This window comes from Taeniopygia guttata, chromosome 4, assembly GCF_048771995.1.
Source record: "Taeniopygia guttata chromosome 4, bTaeGut7.mat, whole genome shotgun sequence".
In the NCBI taxonomy this organism is placed as follows: Eukaryota; Metazoa; Chordata; class Aves; order Passeriformes; family Estrildidae; genus Taeniopygia; species Taeniopygia guttata.
Window position 1 is genome coordinate 24,394,538 of NC_133028.1, and position 20,585 is coordinate 24,415,122.

General features: G+C 39.7%; 2 protein-coding genes, 1 long non-coding RNA gene and 1 other non-coding gene across 5 annotated transcripts in view; 2 read left to right on the forward strand and 2 right to left on the reverse strand.

The window, feature by feature from the left end:
- KCTD8 (potassium channel tetramerization domain containing 8) overlaps positions 1-3,329 on the reverse strand; it is a 93,160-nt gene extending 89,831 nt beyond the window's left edge. Inside the window, exon 1 of one of the 2 annotated variants that reach the window (XM_002194519.7) lies at positions 2,402-3,324. In XM_002194519.7, coding sequence (XP_002194555.4) covers positions 2,402-3,245 — 844 coding nt within the window. In that variant the 5' untranslated portion in view covers positions 3,246-3,324. Of the gene's footprint in view, positions 1-2,401 lie in introns of both variants that reach the window. The other variant, XM_072928127.1, reaches the window with a different exon arrangement.
- LOC121469878 (uncharacterized) lies at positions 2,398-20,472 on the forward strand. Its single transcript, XR_005980166.2, has 2 exons — positions 2,398-2,537; positions 18,560-20,472. It is a non-coding gene; the product is annotated as an uncharacterized lncRNA (long non-coding RNA).
- MIR2968 (microRNA mir-2968) lies at positions 2,784-2,889 on the forward strand. The gene has a single exon (NR_048976.1). It is a non-coding gene; the product is annotated as a microRNA mir-2968 (primary transcript).
- The window catches only part of YIPF7 (Yip1 domain family member 7), a 44,966-nt gene continuing 41,136 nt past the window's right edge, over positions 16,756-20,585 (reverse strand). Inside the window, exon 8 of the mRNA XM_072928129.1 lies at positions 16,756-17,702. Within this exon, the coding sequence (XP_072784230.1) occupies positions 17,637-17,702 (66 nt within the window). The 3' untranslated portion in view covers positions 16,756-17,636. The remainder of the gene's footprint in view (positions 17,703-20,585) is intronic.

Sequence of the window (20,585 nt, forward strand, 5' to 3'; positions counted from 1 at the left end):
TTGAAATCAGCAACTTAAACTTCCCATCTAAAATTGCTTACTCTTTAGGGTTCATGGGGACATTTAGCAAGGAATGAATTGAAAAGCAACTGCTCTTCTTCTTGTGTATTAAGGTCTGCTCATGAGCAAGGAAGGAACGCGGCCCTGGCTAAGGCTGTTGGAGAACTTAGAGCCAGTAGCCCCGACCCCTCTTGTCACTCTTGGTGCAGAGCACAAGGCTTCCAAGGTTCACTCTCCCTTGGACAGATTCTTGTGCAGCTGTCAGGCAAGGCAGCAGCACACACACAATCCATCCAGAGCATATGATAATTATTATTATAATAATGTGTTGTTTCATCAACAGTTGCCATCAATTGGGCATCTAGTCAGACTGAAAAAAAAGACAACAAAAACCCTAAAGCATTTACTTCAGGCACTGTTCCACATGTTTCTCTTCCCATTTTGGTGATTTTTCTTAAGTGTTGTTTCCATCTTGCTATATTTCAGAGAAATGTTTCTGATCATAAAACAATGTATAAAGTCGTTATACAAAAAAGATTCTAAATTAACAACAAGCAACCAACATCTTTTCAGCCTATTTTTTATCTCAGGCAATTTTTTTTTGCATTCAGAAGTAAAACAAAACAAAACTCACACCTGAAAAATTAAGCAAACCCATAAATTTTCAGTTAACTGTATCAACTTAAGTAATTAACTATTTTACTCTTCACATCAGAAGCTTGAACTAAAAACCAAAACAGAAATAATGACATACAACATCCAGTTCATCCCTGGCATTATTCCAAATAAATCAGTGGTATTACACTGGGGATTAATTTGGAACACTGATGTGAATTAGAGGACTATTCTATACAGCAACCTCATCATAACATACGTACAAAAAAATAACCAAAACATTATGAGCATCACAAATGTACACAAAAAATTATGCACCTACAAACCTATTTATAAGCAAACAGCACATACTATTTCAAGGAAATTTTATTATTTAGAAAATAACTATGTCAAATTTTCTGAGAAAGAAGGTTTAATAATCATGTAAAATATATCAATTCTACGCAGGAGAATGTGAAGCTCCTCTAGAGCTCAATTTTCACATATTCCATTGAAATATGACCAGTGGTAAGTCATGCAATTAATCTTCGAAAACTGTTTTAATCCAGTTTCAAAGATTGATCTGAGTACTCAAGTCTGCTCAGCAAATGGAAGTTACCACCTATACAATATAGAGCAATATAAACTAATGCATTTCTTCTCCTCCCAATAGAAGACCATTCACATATCCCTCCTCTATGTAATACTGTGCTTAAGTCCAGTTTTGCAGGGCAAACAAGTTGCTTCTGTTCAGCTGCCTAACCAGTGAAGTTAGTCAGAGGCTGCATCACCACACAGGCAGGCAGATGCTCTGCCAATTCATCCCTGCTTTGCTCAGGGAGCGTGAGACCACACAGAGGCAGGAGAATAAAGAGTGAATGCAGAACACATCTCTCTTCTGCCGACTCGCTCGACTCTCAAACACATCTGTAATGTTTAAGGCTGCCTCTGCCTTTCGAAGACGTATCTCTGCCAGGGGATGGTGTTCTCGATCCAGCTGCAGTTTCATGACCCGAACCCGCTGCTCAGCCAGTGCCCTACATAGCACTATATACTTTGCCAGATTGAAACTCATTCGTCATCGCTCGGTTTTCCTATTTGCGAGTGACCCGAAACCTCTAAGGCTACCCACAGCCAACCAGAGAAGTTGCTTAGGAGCTGTGTAATGGCTATGGAGTGGTTAATTTCTCTTTTCCAATTTTCGTCCCCCTTGGAGCCAGACTCTTTCTTGCTCCTTGGGAAGTTGGCTGTGCCCTCGATGCCCCTTCCCTCACGGGGACCGTGCCTAAGCGCAGTGCGCTCACTCGAAGGAAACGCAGCGATGAAATATTAAAACCCTTCCTTGCTCGGGGATCTCTGCGTCGCCTCGCTGGCGGGGAGCACCGCAACGCTCCGCGCCGGAGCCGCGCCCGCCCGCACCGCGCAGCGCGCCCGCCCGGATGGGCAGGGACATCCCCCGAGGTCGCAGCCCCCCGACCCGTAACCAGTGGCCCTTCCCCCGGGACACCCAGCACTGAAAGGCGGGATCAGCCCAGGCTGCCCCACGGAGTGTGCGTGGGGAAATGCTCCCACGCCGCGCTCCGGACGGGGCATTTAAGCAGTCCTGTCCCGCCCCCACAGCGCACAAAATGAAATATGAACTACGGCGGTGACAGAGCGGACTGAGGGCAAACGGGGCAGCCCCCATTTCTCCCCAGCTACATGTTGCTTTGGGACAGCAAGGGCTCTGGGGGTGCAGCTGTACTTTAGGTGCACCTGCCGGGGTCGAGGGCAAGGGGGACGACACCGGGGCGCGGGCAGCACTTACTGAAGAAGATGTACTCCGTGTAGCTGCTCCAGATCTTGTCGTCCCTGTACTGGTTGATGAAGGCGGCGGTGCCGGTGGAGTTGCAAGCCACCATGTGGAAGCCCGCCTCGGAGAGCCGGTCGAAGGCTTGTTCCAGGTAGGTGAATTTGAGGTAGAAGCGGGAGGTGTACTTCTCGGGGGGCCGGTCGGGGTCACGGCTCTCGTTGAGGGTCTCTCCGAAGACCTCCTTGGCCAGGGCGATCCTACCGCACACCATGATGCGGGCGACGCGGCGGAACTTGGCGTCCGCCTGATTGTCCCGCACCGTGGTGTAGGAGCCGCGGTAGCCCACGGTGAGGAAGCCCGAGCGCTTGTCCAGCGCCGCCCGCTGAAGCCGGTCGCTGCTGCCCTGCGAGTTGCTATCCTCCAGGTCGCTCTGGCAGCCCTCGTCGTTGAGCGAGCTCTGCTTGGTGACCTTGGGCGACAGCAGCTTCACCAGGTCGCCCAGCTGGAAGTACTCGGCCTCCCGCAGGAGCCGTTCCTTCTCGGGGAAGTGCTCGGGCAGCGCCAGCTGCTTGTCCCGCAGGTAATCCAGCACGTACCTGAAGAGGAAGCCGTCGCGGTCGATGAAGAAGCGCGCCCGGCTGTCCCTGGGCAGCTGGCGGGCCGCCGCCGGGCCGCCCCGGCACGGGGAGAACATGGTGGCCAGCGTGCTGTCCGGGACGCTGAGCAGCGTGGAGTGCCTCGTCACGTACACCTGGCCCCCCACGTTCAGCTCCACCACCTCGGGGAACGGCGAGCCCGACGGCCCCGATACCATGTCGCTGATGGGCAGGATGCTGCCGCCCGCCTCCTTCAAAGCCATGGCTGCGAGCGGGCGGCCGCGAAGGAGGGTCTCCCTCCTAAAAAAGCCGGCCTCCCTCCACCCCTCCTTCCCTCCCCTCCCCTCCACCCACACCTCCCTTCCTCCTCCTCCTCCTCCTCCTCCTCCTCCTCCTCCTCCTCCTCCTTCTTCTCCTCCTTCCCCCGCCGCCCGGCGCGCCCGGAAGCGCCTGGACGGAGCCGCTGCTCCGGCGCCCTCCGGCGCGGCAGCGGGCGGCAGGACCCCGGCCCGGGCGCTCCCTCTCTGCCCGGCGGTGGGACAGCCCGGGCTGGGCTCTGGGCTGGGCTCTGGGCTGGCCCGGCCCGGCCCGACCCGAGCGCCCCCCGGCCCTGCCCGCTCGGCCCGGCGGGGCGCGGGGCCGCAGCCGCGCTGGCCTCGGGGCCGAGCGGCCGCCGGAGCCGCTGACACTTGGCCAGGCGCTGCCGCGCTGCCAGGCTCGGCCCAGGGAACAGCCAAGCCCATGCCGGGCTCCTCCCCTCGCTTCGGCTGGCTGGCTTCGGTTTGAAATTAATTTTTTTTCCCCCGCTTGAAAATCTCCCAGCCTCCCCCAAATGCCTCTTGTCTCTCTTACACTGTCGCTCCGGTCGACACTTGCAGTGCTAGAATGATGGTCGTCCTTCCAAGAGTAGCATCCAGCAGGATGCATATGACAGCATTTTTGCCCATTTTCCTCTATCAGCATCCCTTTAATATTAGCGAAGAGGGCATTTAAAAGCGGGTACAAAAGAAACCGGCGTTCTGCTGTGCTCGTGGCACAAATCTAATGGGTCCTGATGGGACACGAATGCTGTTTTTGATGTTGTGAGGATTCACTATGGCAAGGCACACTGGGATCTTGATTTTCAGAGACTCTAAGCATGCTCTCTAGATTGACGATGGAATTGGGGTGATTCAGAGCAAAAAAAAAAAAAAAAATCATCTGCCTTTAGGATCCAGATGACAGACAGTGATTTGGAACACATTAGATTCTTGGCCACAATTTGTACTAAAGGCAGTATAGAGTTTTTAATTTTTATCTGTTTCTAGTGAGAGCCACAGCTCACCTGCATCCAGATTTCTGATGCATGTATTTCCAGGCTGTGCTGCTGGAATATATTAGAGCCCAGATTTGTGCTCATGCATTGGCTGAGAGATGTACAATTGTGTTTGCCAGTAAAAAACAAGGCCTAAACCTGACTGTGTTTCTCTGAATACCAGTGCCAGGCCTAAGTGTGATTGTTAAGCTGGGTGTTTCATACATGGGAACATTTAAGTTTTTTTTTGTTTGTTGGTTTGGTTTTTTTTGTAGTCCTTTAAATGGTGAGGGTTCAACTATTAATTGTGCCACATAGGCAGGAACCCAACTTGTTCTTCATTTAAACAAGAGTGACTTCAGGTCTGGGGGTAAAAAATCATCAGCAGGTAGACAGCTGCAGTCCATTATTTCCCCACTAGTGTGCTGTGATCAAGATGACAAGTCATCCAAAACTTGGTCAGGATCTTTAAACCGCTAGTAAAGACTTCTCTGCTTTAAAGCAGTAACATACACATCTACAGCACTTCATCTGACATGTCTTAGATATCTCTTTCAGGGTGGAAAGAATCTGTCCATGGTGATACTTTCCTCACTTCATTTGCTATAGACTAACCCTAAATCTGTGTTTACACAGAACTCCTTTAGCTTTTACATGGCTTAAACTGAGAAAAGACTCCTAGAAAGCTAGATGTGTTGTGTTTCAGACATAAGAATTTTGTGGAAGTTAAGGGGCATGCAAACAAATGTGCAGAAAATATTTCAGGAAAGATTTCTGTAGTGCCCCTTCTTAACCACTTAACCACTTACTGAAACCAAGTAATAGCTTTGAAAAAAGAAATACCTGTAAGAAACAAAGTAAAATTTTGTCCCTTTCCTTGATTATTTTGTTTGAAATGGTCTTAAAGGCCAGAAGAAACATTCAAACTTCTGTGCAAGAAAGAATGGCATCATTGTTTATTGACAATTTTGCTGTATATTTCTGTAGATTTAATTCCTTGGGATATGAGAGGAGTCAATTTTCATTGTCTTGTTCATTTCTGCAGGTGATATTGTTTCTCTTGAGGATTCAGATGAAATGTTTTTGCTGATTTCTAAGAGGACAGATTTCCTGTCCACTGTCTTCTGTGTAATATAGAATAATAGTTTGCCCATGTCTAAGACAACCCATGCCAGAATATTGCATGACTGTGACACTGCAGCACCACACTTATGAGCAGCACTGAACTGTTCCTATGGTCAGAGTGGCGCCATTAGCAAGAGAGTTGCATTTGTTTTTCCCTTCCAGAAGCCTGCAGCCACAGCAGAACTGTATCTTAAACATTCTCTCTGGTGACTTATGTTTGCAAAGATGTGTAATCTAAGAGTACTAAAAAGTACATAGTTCAACAAGGTAGAGTGAGATCACTTGCCATATAGAATTTACCAGTTTGTCAAATTGCATAGAAGTCATGCATAAAGCAAATATTAATATATTACTTATGGAAGTAAGAAGTTTCTTTTTATCACTGCTACATTCTTCCTAGGCTCAACAGCCACTGTGACACTTGAAAAATCCATACACCAATGTTACAGTACTAAGCTTTTGTATGCTGCCTGTTACTTGGTCAGCTCATGGTTCCCTCTGTGAATAAGCATATGCTAGGCCCATCAATGCCTTCGTCTGAGGTAATGAAAATTGCCCATATAAACTCCAAAGGTAATTTGTCATGAGAATGGACAGAGAGAACTTGTTTGTACTCTGTGGAGTAGGAGCCATCTTCTTACAGGTTTACATTATATACTGCAGCAGCATCCTGCAGTGCTATTTGAGTGAAGTCTAAGGGCAGTATAATGGAGAAAAGTACATAAATAAATATCCTTAAGCTTCAGACATGTAGTGGTTTCTGATGCTTAAAGCAACGAAGAAAAATGCAGGTGAAAACCTGTCATGATCTGTTTCTTTCTCTGTCAGGAGTGTTTTGAGATTGGGCTGAAGAACTCATGTTAGTTGGAGATTCCCTTAGGTAGGCACACTGGTGCAAGCAGCAGGCACCAGCAACAACAATCCTTTTGGAAGTAGCCTGGAGGGGCACAGTCAGGATAAATTCCTCAGATAAAAAACTTCTTTTCACTGTAGTTCTTCCTGCCCTGGAGTCAGTTGGTGTGCTGATTTGACCAGTCTACATGATAAATCTCAACTAACCTGAGAGGATCATGCTGAGAGAGGGCAAAAAAAAAAAAAAGGGTCAGGAAGATCATCTGGACCACATCATGTCCAGATGATGACCTGATCAACCAGATCATTCTAATGAAACATTCATGTAGATAAAAGTACACATTTAGTGCTGCTCAGACAGTTCTAAAATGGAAATTAATAGATTTACTTGGTTTACTGCTCAGCCAGGTTTTGAACTGATTTACCTAGGTAGAGGTAACTTTTTTATATATAGAAAATGCTACACTAATCTCTTGTGAAACAGTATTTGATAAAATAGTTAAATGAAACAGTGTTTCTGAGAAGGAGAGAGGTGAAAGTGAGAGTTTTCTTCATGAGAGACTTGTTTTAAAGACACTCTTGAGTATGATTAAAAAAAGGAAAAATTGTTCACTAATACAATGTGATTAGATAACATGAAATAAAGGATACATAACCACTTTTCAAATTAAATTGTAAAAAAAAAAAAATCTTTTTTCTCCATGAAAATCAGCAACCAAGTAAAGGATAATGTCTAGTAAAAGAACAAATACTCCATTAGAGAGAGAAATACTAAAAGTTCTTTAGTTCCCGGCAAGGGAATAAATTTAGTGAACTTCTCTAGTAATGAGAAAATTCTTCTGTTGGGCTCCTGGTGAAGTCAAAGGGACTTGATCCTATGTCGTGAGTTGCAGGATCAGGAAGGAAGAGTTCCTGCAAAAGAAGTTCTAGATTATTAATATGAGCAGGTCTGCAGTAATTACAGAAATCACCTAATAAGCATTTAAGGTCATTATGTTGTCTTTCAAACAGTCATCAGTACAAAATTGATATTAAAATTGTAGACAAGAATGTGACAAACTGCCAACAGAATCATATTTCCAACACTGTTGTACTGTTGCCCAGTAAGCCTACGAGTCTTGGGCACTTTCACAATTCCTTCTTTCCTTTTGGTTGCCATTTCTGTCATTTTTACAGATATTAATATTTGCCTGTTAAGGTCTTACTTGTGTTTCTGTTAGCAACAAAACATCATTCCAAAGTACTGATTTTTTTAAAGACTTTGAGCTTGTCTGTTTTCCATCCACCTACCAGTCAACACTTCAATACATATGTTCTCTTTGTTCCTTACTAGCTCATTCAGCACATTTTCCTTCCAGTCCTAAGAATTTTAAAACCTTAGATATATTTATATGTAACATTTCATTATTCTGAAATGATTTGAATTTTGTCGTACAAGAATTAAGAAATGTTGTATTTATGTAGTTAATTATCAGAGTTAAAGAGAAGCACTCACACATGTAGATATGCTGGGGGAATTTGTACATTCAGGACCAAAACAGTATTGTATACATTTGGGTTAGGACTATAGATTATTCAGTTTCAGTACTGGGACTTAAATCAGAATAAATTAGCCTGCAGGCCTGATTCTGGGAATCTGGGAACATTCTTTACAGTCCGTAGTTATTCATAGCTCTAATTTAAGTTGCATTTGAAACATAGCAAGAAGTTACTAAGGTTTTAAAAATTATGCATTCTCAGGGGAAAAAAAAAGGCCTAGTGAGAAGTTTTGTAAGCCAGGTTAATCAAGAATTTAGCAACTTTTGCTTCTCAAAGACTGGAAGTTTTACTCACTAATAGTTAATTTATCTGTTTTCTGACAGTATTTACAGAGGTTACCACTGTGAAGTCATCTCTGTCATACTGTGTCTGAAGTGAGTTGTTTGAATTATTCATGACAACAGCTGTATTAGCTTTACCTGACAAGTTCTGCAGGTCGAGAGTCACTTTTCACTTATGAAAGTTAAAATTATGCCTGCGCTTTCATACTGTACAAGTTTGGAGCATTCCCTACTAGCTAACTGGTATTGCCTGCTAGCAATACCAAAGCAAAACTAAAAGAAAGAACAACTCCAGGAATTATAAACCTTTGTTAGAATATTTCAACTGTATTTATTTACCCAGACATATATGAGAATAATTTGATATATTATTGGATTTATCCCATGAAAAGTGCACGATTTCTTTTTCATCATTAAGATTAGCATTCAGAATTAGCATTCCAAAAATATTTAGTTCATAGTTCCTTTTCAGAGCAGAAATGTGTCTTCTATGTAAATTTACACTAGCCTAAATCTGACTAAATTCTAACTTCAATGTGTCAAACTCTGAATTTAACATATTCTGCCTATAAACACCCCCATAGCAAGAATCTGTTCACTTGCTGTTAATTAGGCCTAATAGCCTGAACAGTTATGCAAGTGTATTCCAAGTATGACAATGACATTTTTCTCACTTTTCTCAGTGTAGGCTGTATTTAGCATTTGAATGTACTATTTTTTTCCTTCTTCATTCATTTATCTTTTTGAAAAAACATCTTTTAAATGTTGATCAGTGTGAAGTCATTTCCACAGAAGTACTGCTTATTGATGTTCTGCTCAGCTGCTCATTTCTTTCTTATTCTCAAGCAGCAATTTACCAGAGGCTGAAGAAATGAACAGCTTGACAGAACATATATATATATATATATATCAGGGAATATGATACCATATATATATGGTATCATATGGTTTCCTTATAGTGAAGTCAGGCTGTATTTCATTAATACTTCCTCAATATTAAGACATTTAATATGGTCACTTGCTATAGCAGCAGTTTTTATGCAGAAAAACCGCTGTCATCAGAATGGGGAATCTCCTATTCTCTCTATTCTGCCACTTCTTTATGAACATAAATTGAATGAAATACAGAAATCTCAGGTAGTGAGGACATAGGTGTAGTGGTACACACTTGTGCTGGAGCAGCTACAGTCTGAGTCTAACTGTTTTGTGAATAAAGATTCTGATTTTCCTGTGTTTTGATAGAGTCTACACAGTCACAGCTCCTTTTGGTTTCAGCTTGTGTTTGCATTGCTCAGGAGTTCTGACAAGTAGGCACTCAGTGTCTGAGTGGGTATGTATCTACAGTCTAGCACGCAGAAATGAATGCAGAGTGTTTATTTCAGGAACTCCCTACAGTAGTGCAAATTATGGGTTCTCGAAATTCAGTACAAATTTTTCCCGTTTGCTCTAGGTTATCTAATTTTGGAATAGATGATCATAACAATTTTTCCTTCTTCTTTAAAGGGGAAAATGTCAAAGAAAATATAATGAATGCTTTTCTAATTTAATATTTTGCTTGAGTTTCTAAATGCACAAAACCAAGAAAAGTCATTATTCTGGTAATATCCTAATTTGCCATGTTGTACATCACTGTTTCTGTTAGTCAAGTGAAAAAGGAAGAAGACATGTCTGTCAAGGCTCTGATTCTGCAAAACACTTAAGGCCAGATTTATAACAGAATATTCAAAAACCTTTCCCGATTCACAAAATTTAATGTGACTAAGGTGCCTAAACAGGAGCTACTATTTTAGCTCTGGACATATAAACATTTTTGCAGGATCTGAAGAGCCCTATTGCTTATGATGGGAGTACTGATTAATGCAAAAAGTATGCACATGCAATGCAGGATCAGAGATTATAATCTAAGTCTTTGCTTCTGTGTTTGTTACACTGCTGTTTTGTTAGTATAAAATAGTATTTCTATAAAGCTTAAAACAATAATTCATAGTGTTTTAGAGCTTCCTGTCTACTCATGTCATTCACAAGAGACAAAACAGCATAAGGAAATATGATTATTTGTTTGTAATTTCCATGTATTTTTATTCTTTGTGTACTTGTTATTTTCTTAGTTCCATTCAGGAACCAAATCAGAATACAAAGATAGAATTTCTTTGTCATGCAGGGGGCTGCATTCAGAAAAGAAAGCTGCTGAAGGTGTTATAATGATAAATTAATGATAGCTTTAAAAGAAAAAAGTATGGAAGTGACAAATCTCCAAAGAATAGCACAGTAAATTAGCACATGAGAATGCAAAAGTCAGTAGTACTAATAACAATGTGCATTTGATTTCCAGCCAAATTGTTATCACTATCAAAATAGTGTTTGACCGTAAGGAAAAAATAATAAAGTAAAATTCATAGAGGTGTGTGCCTCCCACACTTTGGAAGACAATAAAAAAAGTCAGGAAAATAGACAAAAAATATAGACACATAACACAGTTAAAGACATTTTGGTTTGAATGTTCTACTACACTATTTTCCCTTACAGTAATGCTGATTGTTTGAAACTATTCTGTGTTGTAATTTGCAGACTTTTTAAAGGGTATATCTTAAAAGGAAAGAAGTCAAAACTACAGAAGCTTGTCATACTTGGTTGCACAAAATGAAAGCTGAGAGGAGTACAATTACTGTACATGACTATGGTGTGAGCTCTGAAATCCTGAATGGCCAGGCTGGCCCAAGGCGAAATAAGTTGAAACTGATCCTATATACATTTATGCTGGAGACTGAAGGAAGTCAGTTTCAGAAGAGAGGGCTTCTGACCCTCATATTTTATTGCTGTAATCAAAAGGAAAAAAAAAAAAAAAAAAAGCCAAAGATGTTTCTATGAAATAATTAAATAATATATTTTATTTGGTAGCTCAGTCTCATATTCCTGATTTCCCTGTTTGAATTAAAGCACCATATGTGCATACAGAACTACAATGTTCCTGGCACAGCCAAATTTCTGATCACAGGCAGCGGTTCTCCTGGCACCTGCTGCAGAAGAATGGGCACTGGGGAGTTTTCCAAAGGGTGTCAGGGATGACACAGGTACTGGAAGGACCAGCCTGGGGTGATGCTGTCCTGGATGAACAAAGAGGAACTGTCAGGGCTGGAACAGTGACTGAGACCCCTCATTGTAGTGATAGGTGTCTAGTCTCACTTTTACCACTGATGTAAGTCTAGCCACTTTTCTTGTTGCCGTTGATGCTCTGGTCACATTTACTTCTGTCAGGGCATTACCTTTCCTACCCTCACTGCTGGCTGGTAGGACAGCCTGTCTGTATCCCTCCAAGGCTACCTGTCCTTGCCTGTGCAGCAGCCTTGGCCCAGGTGCCTGTAGCAGACTCCCACTATGAAGTCACCTGTCCCTGCCCTGTATTTCATCCTGGATCCTCATATCCAACCCATAAGCTTTTGCTTGCCTCCTCTTCCACTCCCAGGTGGAGCTCCATGCACTCCAGCTGGTTCTTGATGGTGTGACACCCTCTCTTGCCCTGCAAGACCATGGAGCTAAGCCTCCTGGAAACTGTGCTAAGGCACTTGGAAAATAATTAGGGGATTGGTCACAGCCAACATGGCTTCAGCAAGGGCAAATGGTTCCTGACAAATGTGATGGCCTCCTACAGCAGGGGGACAGTGTTGGTGGCTAAGCAAAGGACAACTGGCAGCATCTTCCTGGACTTGTGCAAAGCATTTGACACTGTCCTGCACAATGTTCCTGTCTTCAAACTGGAGATATGTGGATTTGATGGAGGGACCACTTGACTGATTAGGAATTGGTTGGGTGGTCGTGCTCAGGGAGTTGCGGTAAAAGGCTCAAATCCGCATGGAAGCCAGTGATGTGTGCTGTTCCTCAGGAGTCGGTACTGGGTCTAGCACAGCTCAACGTCTTTGTTGGTAACACGGACAGTGGGATTGAGTGCACCCTCAGCTGCTGACAGCACCAAGCTGAGCATGCAGTCGACATGCTGGAGGGAAGGGACCTTGAGAGACTTATGAGGAAATAGATGATCTTTAAGGTCTCTTCAAGCCCAAAGCATGACGTGTGATCCAAATTCCCCATCTCTTGTGAGACTCTCTCAATAGCTGCTAACCCCTTCTCATTTAATATATCAAATGTGGAGGAAAGACTTCTAGAAATTATCTGAGTGCATCAGTAACTCAATTTCATAGTTATTGTAATGTTAGAAGAACGCTTTATAGTCAGCTGACCCTATTCAAGCAAACTGTAGTCTTACCTTAATTTGGCCTCTAACAAATACATACATAGAGAGGATGAAAACAAAAAGAGGAAATGTTAGCAAGGGTTTGGGTGGGTTTCTTGGGGTGGAAATGTGCTATATGAGAGATTAATGTGGACTTGATAGACATTAATATACAATAATGTAAGCTCAGTAATAAAAGGATGTTAAAATGAATATATAAAAATGGAAATATGTTTAACCAAGTAGATGGGAGGGTGAAAGAGCTAGTCATATGAGGAGAAGTAGGCTATTAAGGGCACAACTTAAATCTGGCTTGAAGATTACATTATCTGGGCTATTAAAAATAACAGTCACAGATTAGATGAAATCAGCAGAAATGTGAAATGAAAAGTTTGTGAAATAGGAAACCTTTGCCTTCCTTATGAGCATCAGCCATCAGGAATGAGACCACTTAATTCCTTTTCACTTTGGGGTAAAGGAGAAGGTATAAAATGTTGTAATACGAACTTAAATGAGCCACAAAATTCAATGTGAAGAGGAAAAGTTTGGGTTTTCCTTCCAGCTGGTCCAATCCATTCTGTGAGAAAAGGCAGAGAGGAGTCAAAACATTCCCTTATGCATTCTCTCCCATGGCTGCTTTTCACATGGTCATTGACTTGCTTGTTACTTGAGTGAAAAACAATCGTGACCTGGTCATTCCTAAAGCTGCAGTATCGTTCAGTGTTGAATCTGAATTGGTCTCAGAGAACAAACTGGTTATACTAATATGCTATATTTTACCTTCTCCCAAAACAAGAGCTCAAGTGTGAAATGACTGAGTAAATTAAAAGGCATACGGAAAGGTCAAGAGAGCTGTAGGAGTAATGAGAGATTTTCTTAACCTAGTCATAGATTTGAGAGACTGAAGTGGAAGAAATGAAGCTGGTAGTATATATGTGGCAATAAAACACAGCTACTATTTTCCTACATCATAAGATTCAAAATACTTTTAACACAAATACTGCTGAGAATTACAAATCCCACAAATATGAGGAAAGAAGGTGTGGAAGATGTCAAGCATAAAGATGAAATGAAAAGAAAAAATTGAGGTGAAACAGAGATGAGTCCTGTTAAGCATCAAACCAATGTGTTTCAGGAACTAATAATTAAAATCCAATGGCTTGAGGTACTAGGGAATACAAAGATATTTCAATTATTGAACATACTAAAGGTATTTAGTGCTTCAAGCAGGTAATAAATATAATATAAATACCAGCACTAATAAAGCATTAGCACAGAATTAAGAACATGGCTAACTAATTTTAGATTTGACTAAAAAATGTTGCCTTAATTGGTTCCAGTTTTATAAAGCACGTTTTATATAATAAATAATGAAATATAGGAGTTGCTCATTTTTCCATCTGCTGGAAATCGGGATTTGAAGGATCATATTTCTGAAGTCTTCTTTAAAAAAAAAAAAAAACTAATGTATTTATTCTTTGTGTATGTTGCAAATGCATCTTAGACCTGTCATTGACAGCCTATGTTCTCTCAGCTCCTGGGGTCAACACAGCAAAATTACTGCTATGAGGTTGAAGTTTTCTAAATATTAGGACATAACCTCTTGCAGGTGATGCTGATCAAAAAAGGTTGAAATCACAACTTTAGCTGAATAGAAGATCCATCTTCCTCCCAACAGTCACCTGTTATAATCTCAGAGCTTTTTATAAGGAAAAATTATCAAGTAAGGCCCTCAGTTCTGTTGCAGTAACTGAATTGGGAATGGAGGCAGAAAAGAAAATTCAGTACAATTTTGTGGATTATTTTTCCAGACCATGACCTGCATGAATACTTACATGTTTTTTCTTGGTTTAATTTTTATCTGCCTGGCTGATGACAGGTTTTATTGGCATGCACAAGAGCAACATCACCATCCCAAAGTGAAATATCTTATTTCTAAGATGTATGATAGAAAAAAGTAACTTTTCTAAAGCACGATATGGTAAAGGAACACATTCTAATTAGTTAGCCCAGAGAGTCTGCACTGCATGTAAATCAAAAAAGAAATTGGCCTATGGAGCCATGTTTATCTCTGTGAGAAAAAACACGTCTTCATCAATAATGTCAAACAAGCAGTGAGTGGGACCAAATTTTGCATGTGTGGAGGGTGTGTTCTCAGCCAGTTTACTCATCTTTTAGGCACTATGTTGTAACATATTATTTGATTTCTACAACATAGGCAATCAGAGAGGCTGTTTTTTTATGAGGTAAAGAGGCTGGCTGCCATCCAAGAATTTTTACTGCATTAAAAGGAAATTTGATGATAGTGCTAAATTCATATTATGCATATTGAGGGCATCCTACCTAGGAGCACAAAACACTACATCTTAACAATTATATCCAAAGGATCAACACCTTTAAATTCTTTTACTTAGAAAGAGGTAGAAACAAAACACCTTTTTTATTTTTTTTTCTTGAAAGCTTTTCAGTTTAGTTTTCTTATGGTTATGCTTAGTGTTATCTAAGTGACGATAATGGGTTCAGAACATACAACTTAATGGACACTAGCCAGAGCTGACTCTTGAGGAGAGATAATAAATTCTGTGTTGGACCAGATGTATTCCTAGTAGAGCAGTACACCAATATATTTTCATACTGATGAGTAGTAAAATTTCCTAAACAATTGATTGAGAATACCTGATCACTGGGAGGTGTATTTGTAGGAAGAAAGTGATTGCTTTCAGTAGCATGGAAGTCACCTTGGAGAAAGCATCTTTGTATTCCACTGATCTAGATGACTTAATGTGTAGAAACCGAAAAGGACAATGCAGCAAATTAGAACAAGAGAACAGAAATTTAAATCTTAGAAACTTAAAAAGCAAAGAAGTCAAGTGAAAACCTAGCTTCCAAGAAATCAACTGCAAAATTCTCATTTACCCTGATGGGATTTTGCCTGAGAAATCTAGAGTTTATCTCAACTAATTTAAAGATTTAAAATTTAAATAATAAAAAATTTAAATAGTAGATAAATAATTTAAAAGAAAATAAATCTAAGTAGACAAATTTAATGTAATTTTAACGCAGAATAATAATCTAAAGTCTGTAACCTGATATGAAATTACTTGCTTTCCCATACTTGGTCTTTTCTAGACCAATGCTGGCTTGAGGGGATTTGTTGCACATGGATGAAATATGTGAGACAAAAAGCTAAATGATTAATGCGAAAAAAACAGTGAAAGTCCTAGAAGGTGCAGAGGGTAAGATTGCCTGTTAGAGAATTAAGCAGAAAGGAGAGTGGAAAGGACTCATTTTTTTGTACATGTAAAAATATCACCTGAAACAAAGACCTCCAGTTCTACAAAAACATACTCCAGAGACTTTAGGAAAAACTAGTTTTAAATTTAGGTTTTTTTCATAACTTTTTTTTTTTTAATAGAGGTTCATATCTGATCTATAGCTATTAATGATTAAATTATCATATTAAGAAGCAGTACTAGGCCTGTGTATTCCTTAAATATCACTTAAGCTTTCCAAATTAGGTGTGAGACAATAAAATGCTGTACATTTTGTGAATAATACCATAGAGTACATTTTCCAGTTTTTATAATGAGATTGAAATACACGCAATTATTTTCTTCAAATGAGCAGTGAAATGCTTTCGCCATGGGTCAACCATATCCCATTGTTTTGTTATCACCTGCATGCTTTAGACAGATATTGAATTTCATATTCAGTTGCTATACTGCATAGACTTTTTATACAGAGACTTGTCTGAGTAAGGTTACATATATATTCAAATGGCAACTTATGATTCATATTTTAAAATTTTGTTTGATAATGCCAAATAGCCTTATTAGAAATATATCATTATGGTACATTATGTCAACCAAATCTTTATGAGGCAACAACGGGACTGCCTTTAATGTTTATCTTCAGTGATGTCCAGAAACAGAGACTGAAGCCAAGCATGATCATGCCGAGAATGGAAATTTGAGTTGTCCTCATTTATAATAAACATGCCCAGCTGGGTGCACAGCTGCTAACTAAGGAGCCAAAGCACTAGCTTCCTTCTGCCTTGGAGGGTCTAATTTCAAAACCTGACTGGACTGGCTTTGAAAACACAAACATAGGGTCAGGCTTAATTTAAGCATAGTCTGGAACGCAGTCAAGGTAAGACATCTAAAACATCATCATGTGGGGATATTTTATACAGCTCCAAAGGGCTATTAATGAAGATAAAGTACTGTAGTTCCTGGGGTACTTAACTTCAAAGTCCTAACTGACCCAGTTTGCCTGATCTCCTTATACAATACTATTTGGAAAAAGAAAACAAAAATAAAAAAGAAGCATACCATGCCAATCCACAGGTTCTTCTTCAAAATGGAAGTCCAACACATAAAATTGCCCTTTTCAGTCCAACTTATTTAGCACATCTCATTAAATGAAGATCTAGAAAATCAGATAGAAAAATACAATGTATAAATCCATCTTTCTTATTCTTGTTGTGTAATCCAAAGTTACAGTGAATTAGGAAGTAAAACTGTTTCCACCATATTTAGATATTATTGTAATTTCACCACAGTTTTCTACATTTTGGAATATTTTAGGATAGTACAGGAAAAGGATTTCATAAAAATTAAAAACTAAATATAATTGGTGTCTAGTGAGTTACCAACAATCATGGACCAGCCATTCTAATGGGAGAACCCCAACTATTAAGTCAGCAAAAGGTTTCCTTTGTTTTGTGTGCATCATAATATTTTGACATGGGGCTTAATATCTGTCAATAAATCTGTATCTTCAATAAAATTTATCTCCAAGACTTGGTGATTAAAGCACTTCATTTTACATTTCCTCTTTCTGATAATTTCTTAATTTTTTTCATTTTTCCTAGTTTAGAATACTGTTTATCATAAACACTTAAAAATTAAAAGTTCCATTATTGTACATATGTTGTACTGTACAAAAGAGTGGGAAAACCAATTAAAATCCAAGTCTGTCACTTGAAGACAATAATATGAACTGAATATATTTTGTCCAAAGAGCAGGCCCTGCATGCATTCTTAAAATATTGGTAAATATCAATTTATCAGTCAAGTTCAATTATAAAATTCATCAATCAAGTGATGAATGAATGGTGTTAGATGGTAACACAACAGGAGGATGTGTCTGCATTTCCTCTGATACATGCCTTAACTGTTCTCCCATTCTGCAGCTTTATCTGCTGTCATTCCTTGCCTTACCCCCTTACTGTCTTCTCTTCCTTAAGTTTCAGGGACCTCCCACTTTTCTATGGAAGTGTCAGGAGATATTCTTTAGAAGCAGCGGGTGAAAATTCTTTGTCCTGCTTCTTTGCTTAATAAATTGAAGCAGGTTGTAAGAAGGGCAAATCCTTCCTCTGTGTCCCCACTTCCTTTTGCACCTGCATGGAAAGGACAGTTGTCTCAGAAGAAGAAAATAAGTTTCTCTTTTCATAGTACTGACTGATAACTTCATTACATATGAAGTCAGAAAAGCTAAAAGCCTTCTCAGATACCTTTTAATGCTCTTTGGGATTACTTTATCTGGTATTTTACCAAACAGCGATGCATGCAAAGTTTCAAGGAAGGAGAGGGGAGTTCTACTTTCTCTGTGCCTTAGAGCACTGTGATCACTTCTGAGTTCTTTGAATTCAACAGTCAGATGGTTCACCAGTACAAGACAGAAATCTTGTAGGAATTAATGAAGTGCCATTGCCCACACTGTCAAACTTTCATGTGACTTGTAACATGCTTTTCATGCATTCTGCTCTTGGGCAGCTGCAGAATATCACATTCAGACAAACTAAGGAAATGTTTGCATGCCAGAGTTCTGTTTAAATGAGATTCATATACCCTCAATCACTTCCAAACGATAGCTTGATCCACATGGATTTTTGGTATGGGGGATTTATAGTCACCATGGCTTTGAAAAATGGACTTTAAAGTGCTTATGTTTTCCTTCATGTTGTATCGTAAGGCCATGGCAGACAACAACAAAAGTTCAGGCATCTGTCTTTCAGACAATTTAAACCCTTTGCTATAACTATCACTTTTAGCCTCACCAATCACAATTTTGTTTTCATTCCAAAGCAGAGTTAAATTCCAGGTACTTGTTTTAATTTGCACAGCTATCATTGAAGGATTTTTTTTTTCTTGCAGTGTTCTTTCCACTGTGTTTTTTCCTTTGTTACAGTTACTAAGAAAATAATTTTCTTAAACAGTTTAACTTCATTTCTGCCCCATCATCCTGTTCTTGCAGATGCTCCCTGCACATTCTGGAATGCATTTCTGCAGGTACCTCCACTGCTCAACATGGGACTCCTGGAGGCTGAACATGGCTAAAGAATATGTGGGGAGGCACCTCCAGACTCAAGTACCTCTGATGAACATCCTGGAAGTGAATAGGAAACAGCTAAATGGAAGAGAACATTATTTACCCTTCTTCTTAGATTTCTGCCATCATATTACATTACAAAAGGGTTCAGGACTCAGGAGCAGATGCTGACCTGTGAGAATGCAAGGCACAGATTTTCTATGCATTTGCAAGTGTGTTGCATAGGATCAGAGAATAAAAGCAAGTTTAATCTTTCTTAATAATTAATCAGCTGCAAATCTGGTTTTTATGTGTGCGTAAATATTCTATTATCTACTCTTTAGGCATCAGCTTCCTATTGATAGTAATAAAAATGATGTAAACTTAGTTGTGATTACATTAATTTAGTTACAGAAAAACATTGTTCCAAGTCATGTAACAGTAGTTTTCTAGGATGTACATGTACCCTTTTTCATCAATGGATGTGCTTGTGGTTTACAGGAACATTTGCTAATTACAATATAGTATTTATCTAATATACAACATGGACAATTGTTTTTTCCTTAGTATTTTCATTATGTTGAACAACTTAATTCTGTGATACACCTGTACCTCGTTGAAATGTTCTCATATTGAAAATTTCCTTCTACAGAAAAAAGAACTACAGATGCAAAGTGGTTGTTTTCAGTGACTCATCTATTGCTACTGGTTTCTAAAACTCTCCATTTGTTATTATCACAGTTGTAATTCCTTAACCACATCTTGTATCTATATTGTCCTAAAAGTTCTGCTAATTTAGAATCTTCATTTCTTCTGTAGATGCATAACTGTGTAAATTGTGCAGCAGGCTCACATAAATTTCTACCTGTTGTTACCAGCACAGTAATGGTATAGGGGAAAAAGAATTCAAGATTATACCAAATCCTAAACATTCAAATGTTTCTTGCTTATTTAATACAGGAAATAACATCCTCACAAAATCCATTTTTTACGTGCTGCCAGATTATATTTCTCTGGTTCTTGGAGGAAAGTCCACCTTTTTCGTTGCCTCTTTCATACAGGCACATACATGTATGGGAATCTTTTATCTTGTTCTTAACCAGAGGAAAATTCAGGCAAAAAAAATGCAAGGCAGTGATTAAAAGGTGACGTTATAGGTAATGGTTCTTTGCTGATTCTAAGAAAGGTTGTTACAGCAGCCAAAAGACACACGCCTGTATATCACAGAGCAGTGCCACATCTAGCAAAAGAAGCTTGATGCTGCCAGCTTCCTGGTAAAAATCCGTTTTAAATCACAATAAAAGACTAAATCCCTAGCATAATACTTTCTGAAAAGAAAAATACAGCCTGCCAGTATCCTGCCTTAGCTGGAAGGTAAGGAAGATTTCATTCACTGTTTATCAGTGTTTATGCCATGCCCTTTCTGTACAGATGGAAATGTAGTGAAGCAGAAGCTATTTGGGAAATAGAAGCAGGCTGGCAAAGACTTACAGCAAGATATGAAAATAAAAGGCTCAGTACTATTTGTTAGAAATGCTAGCAAACTAGCTCCATATCTGGAATGAAGGCTTCACTTTTTCAAGTCCTCTTAGCTTGTGGGCTGTTTGTGGGTTTTTTTCCACAGCTTCTAGTCTTGAATACTTATTAATAAGTGTTCTTAAACAAATGGCTGGCTTATATTTAAATTAAATAGGAATGGAAAGCTGGCCAAGGAGGAAAAAGTCTAAGGTGCAAATTACTGTGTCTGAAGGTTTGTTGAACTTTTTTTAAAGACTGTTTAATGTGCCAGTGTCAGTATTGGGTTCAAGCATGTATTCTTCTGGCTCCTGTAGTAATAAATGAGCTTGATGTCTCCTGAAGGATTGGATTTTTTTTTTCTATTAAATATAGGATATCTCTGCAATCTTTCAGAAGTGTATGTTTTGAAATATTGGAAACAATAATTGAAATAATTAAATGCTCATCCTCAAAA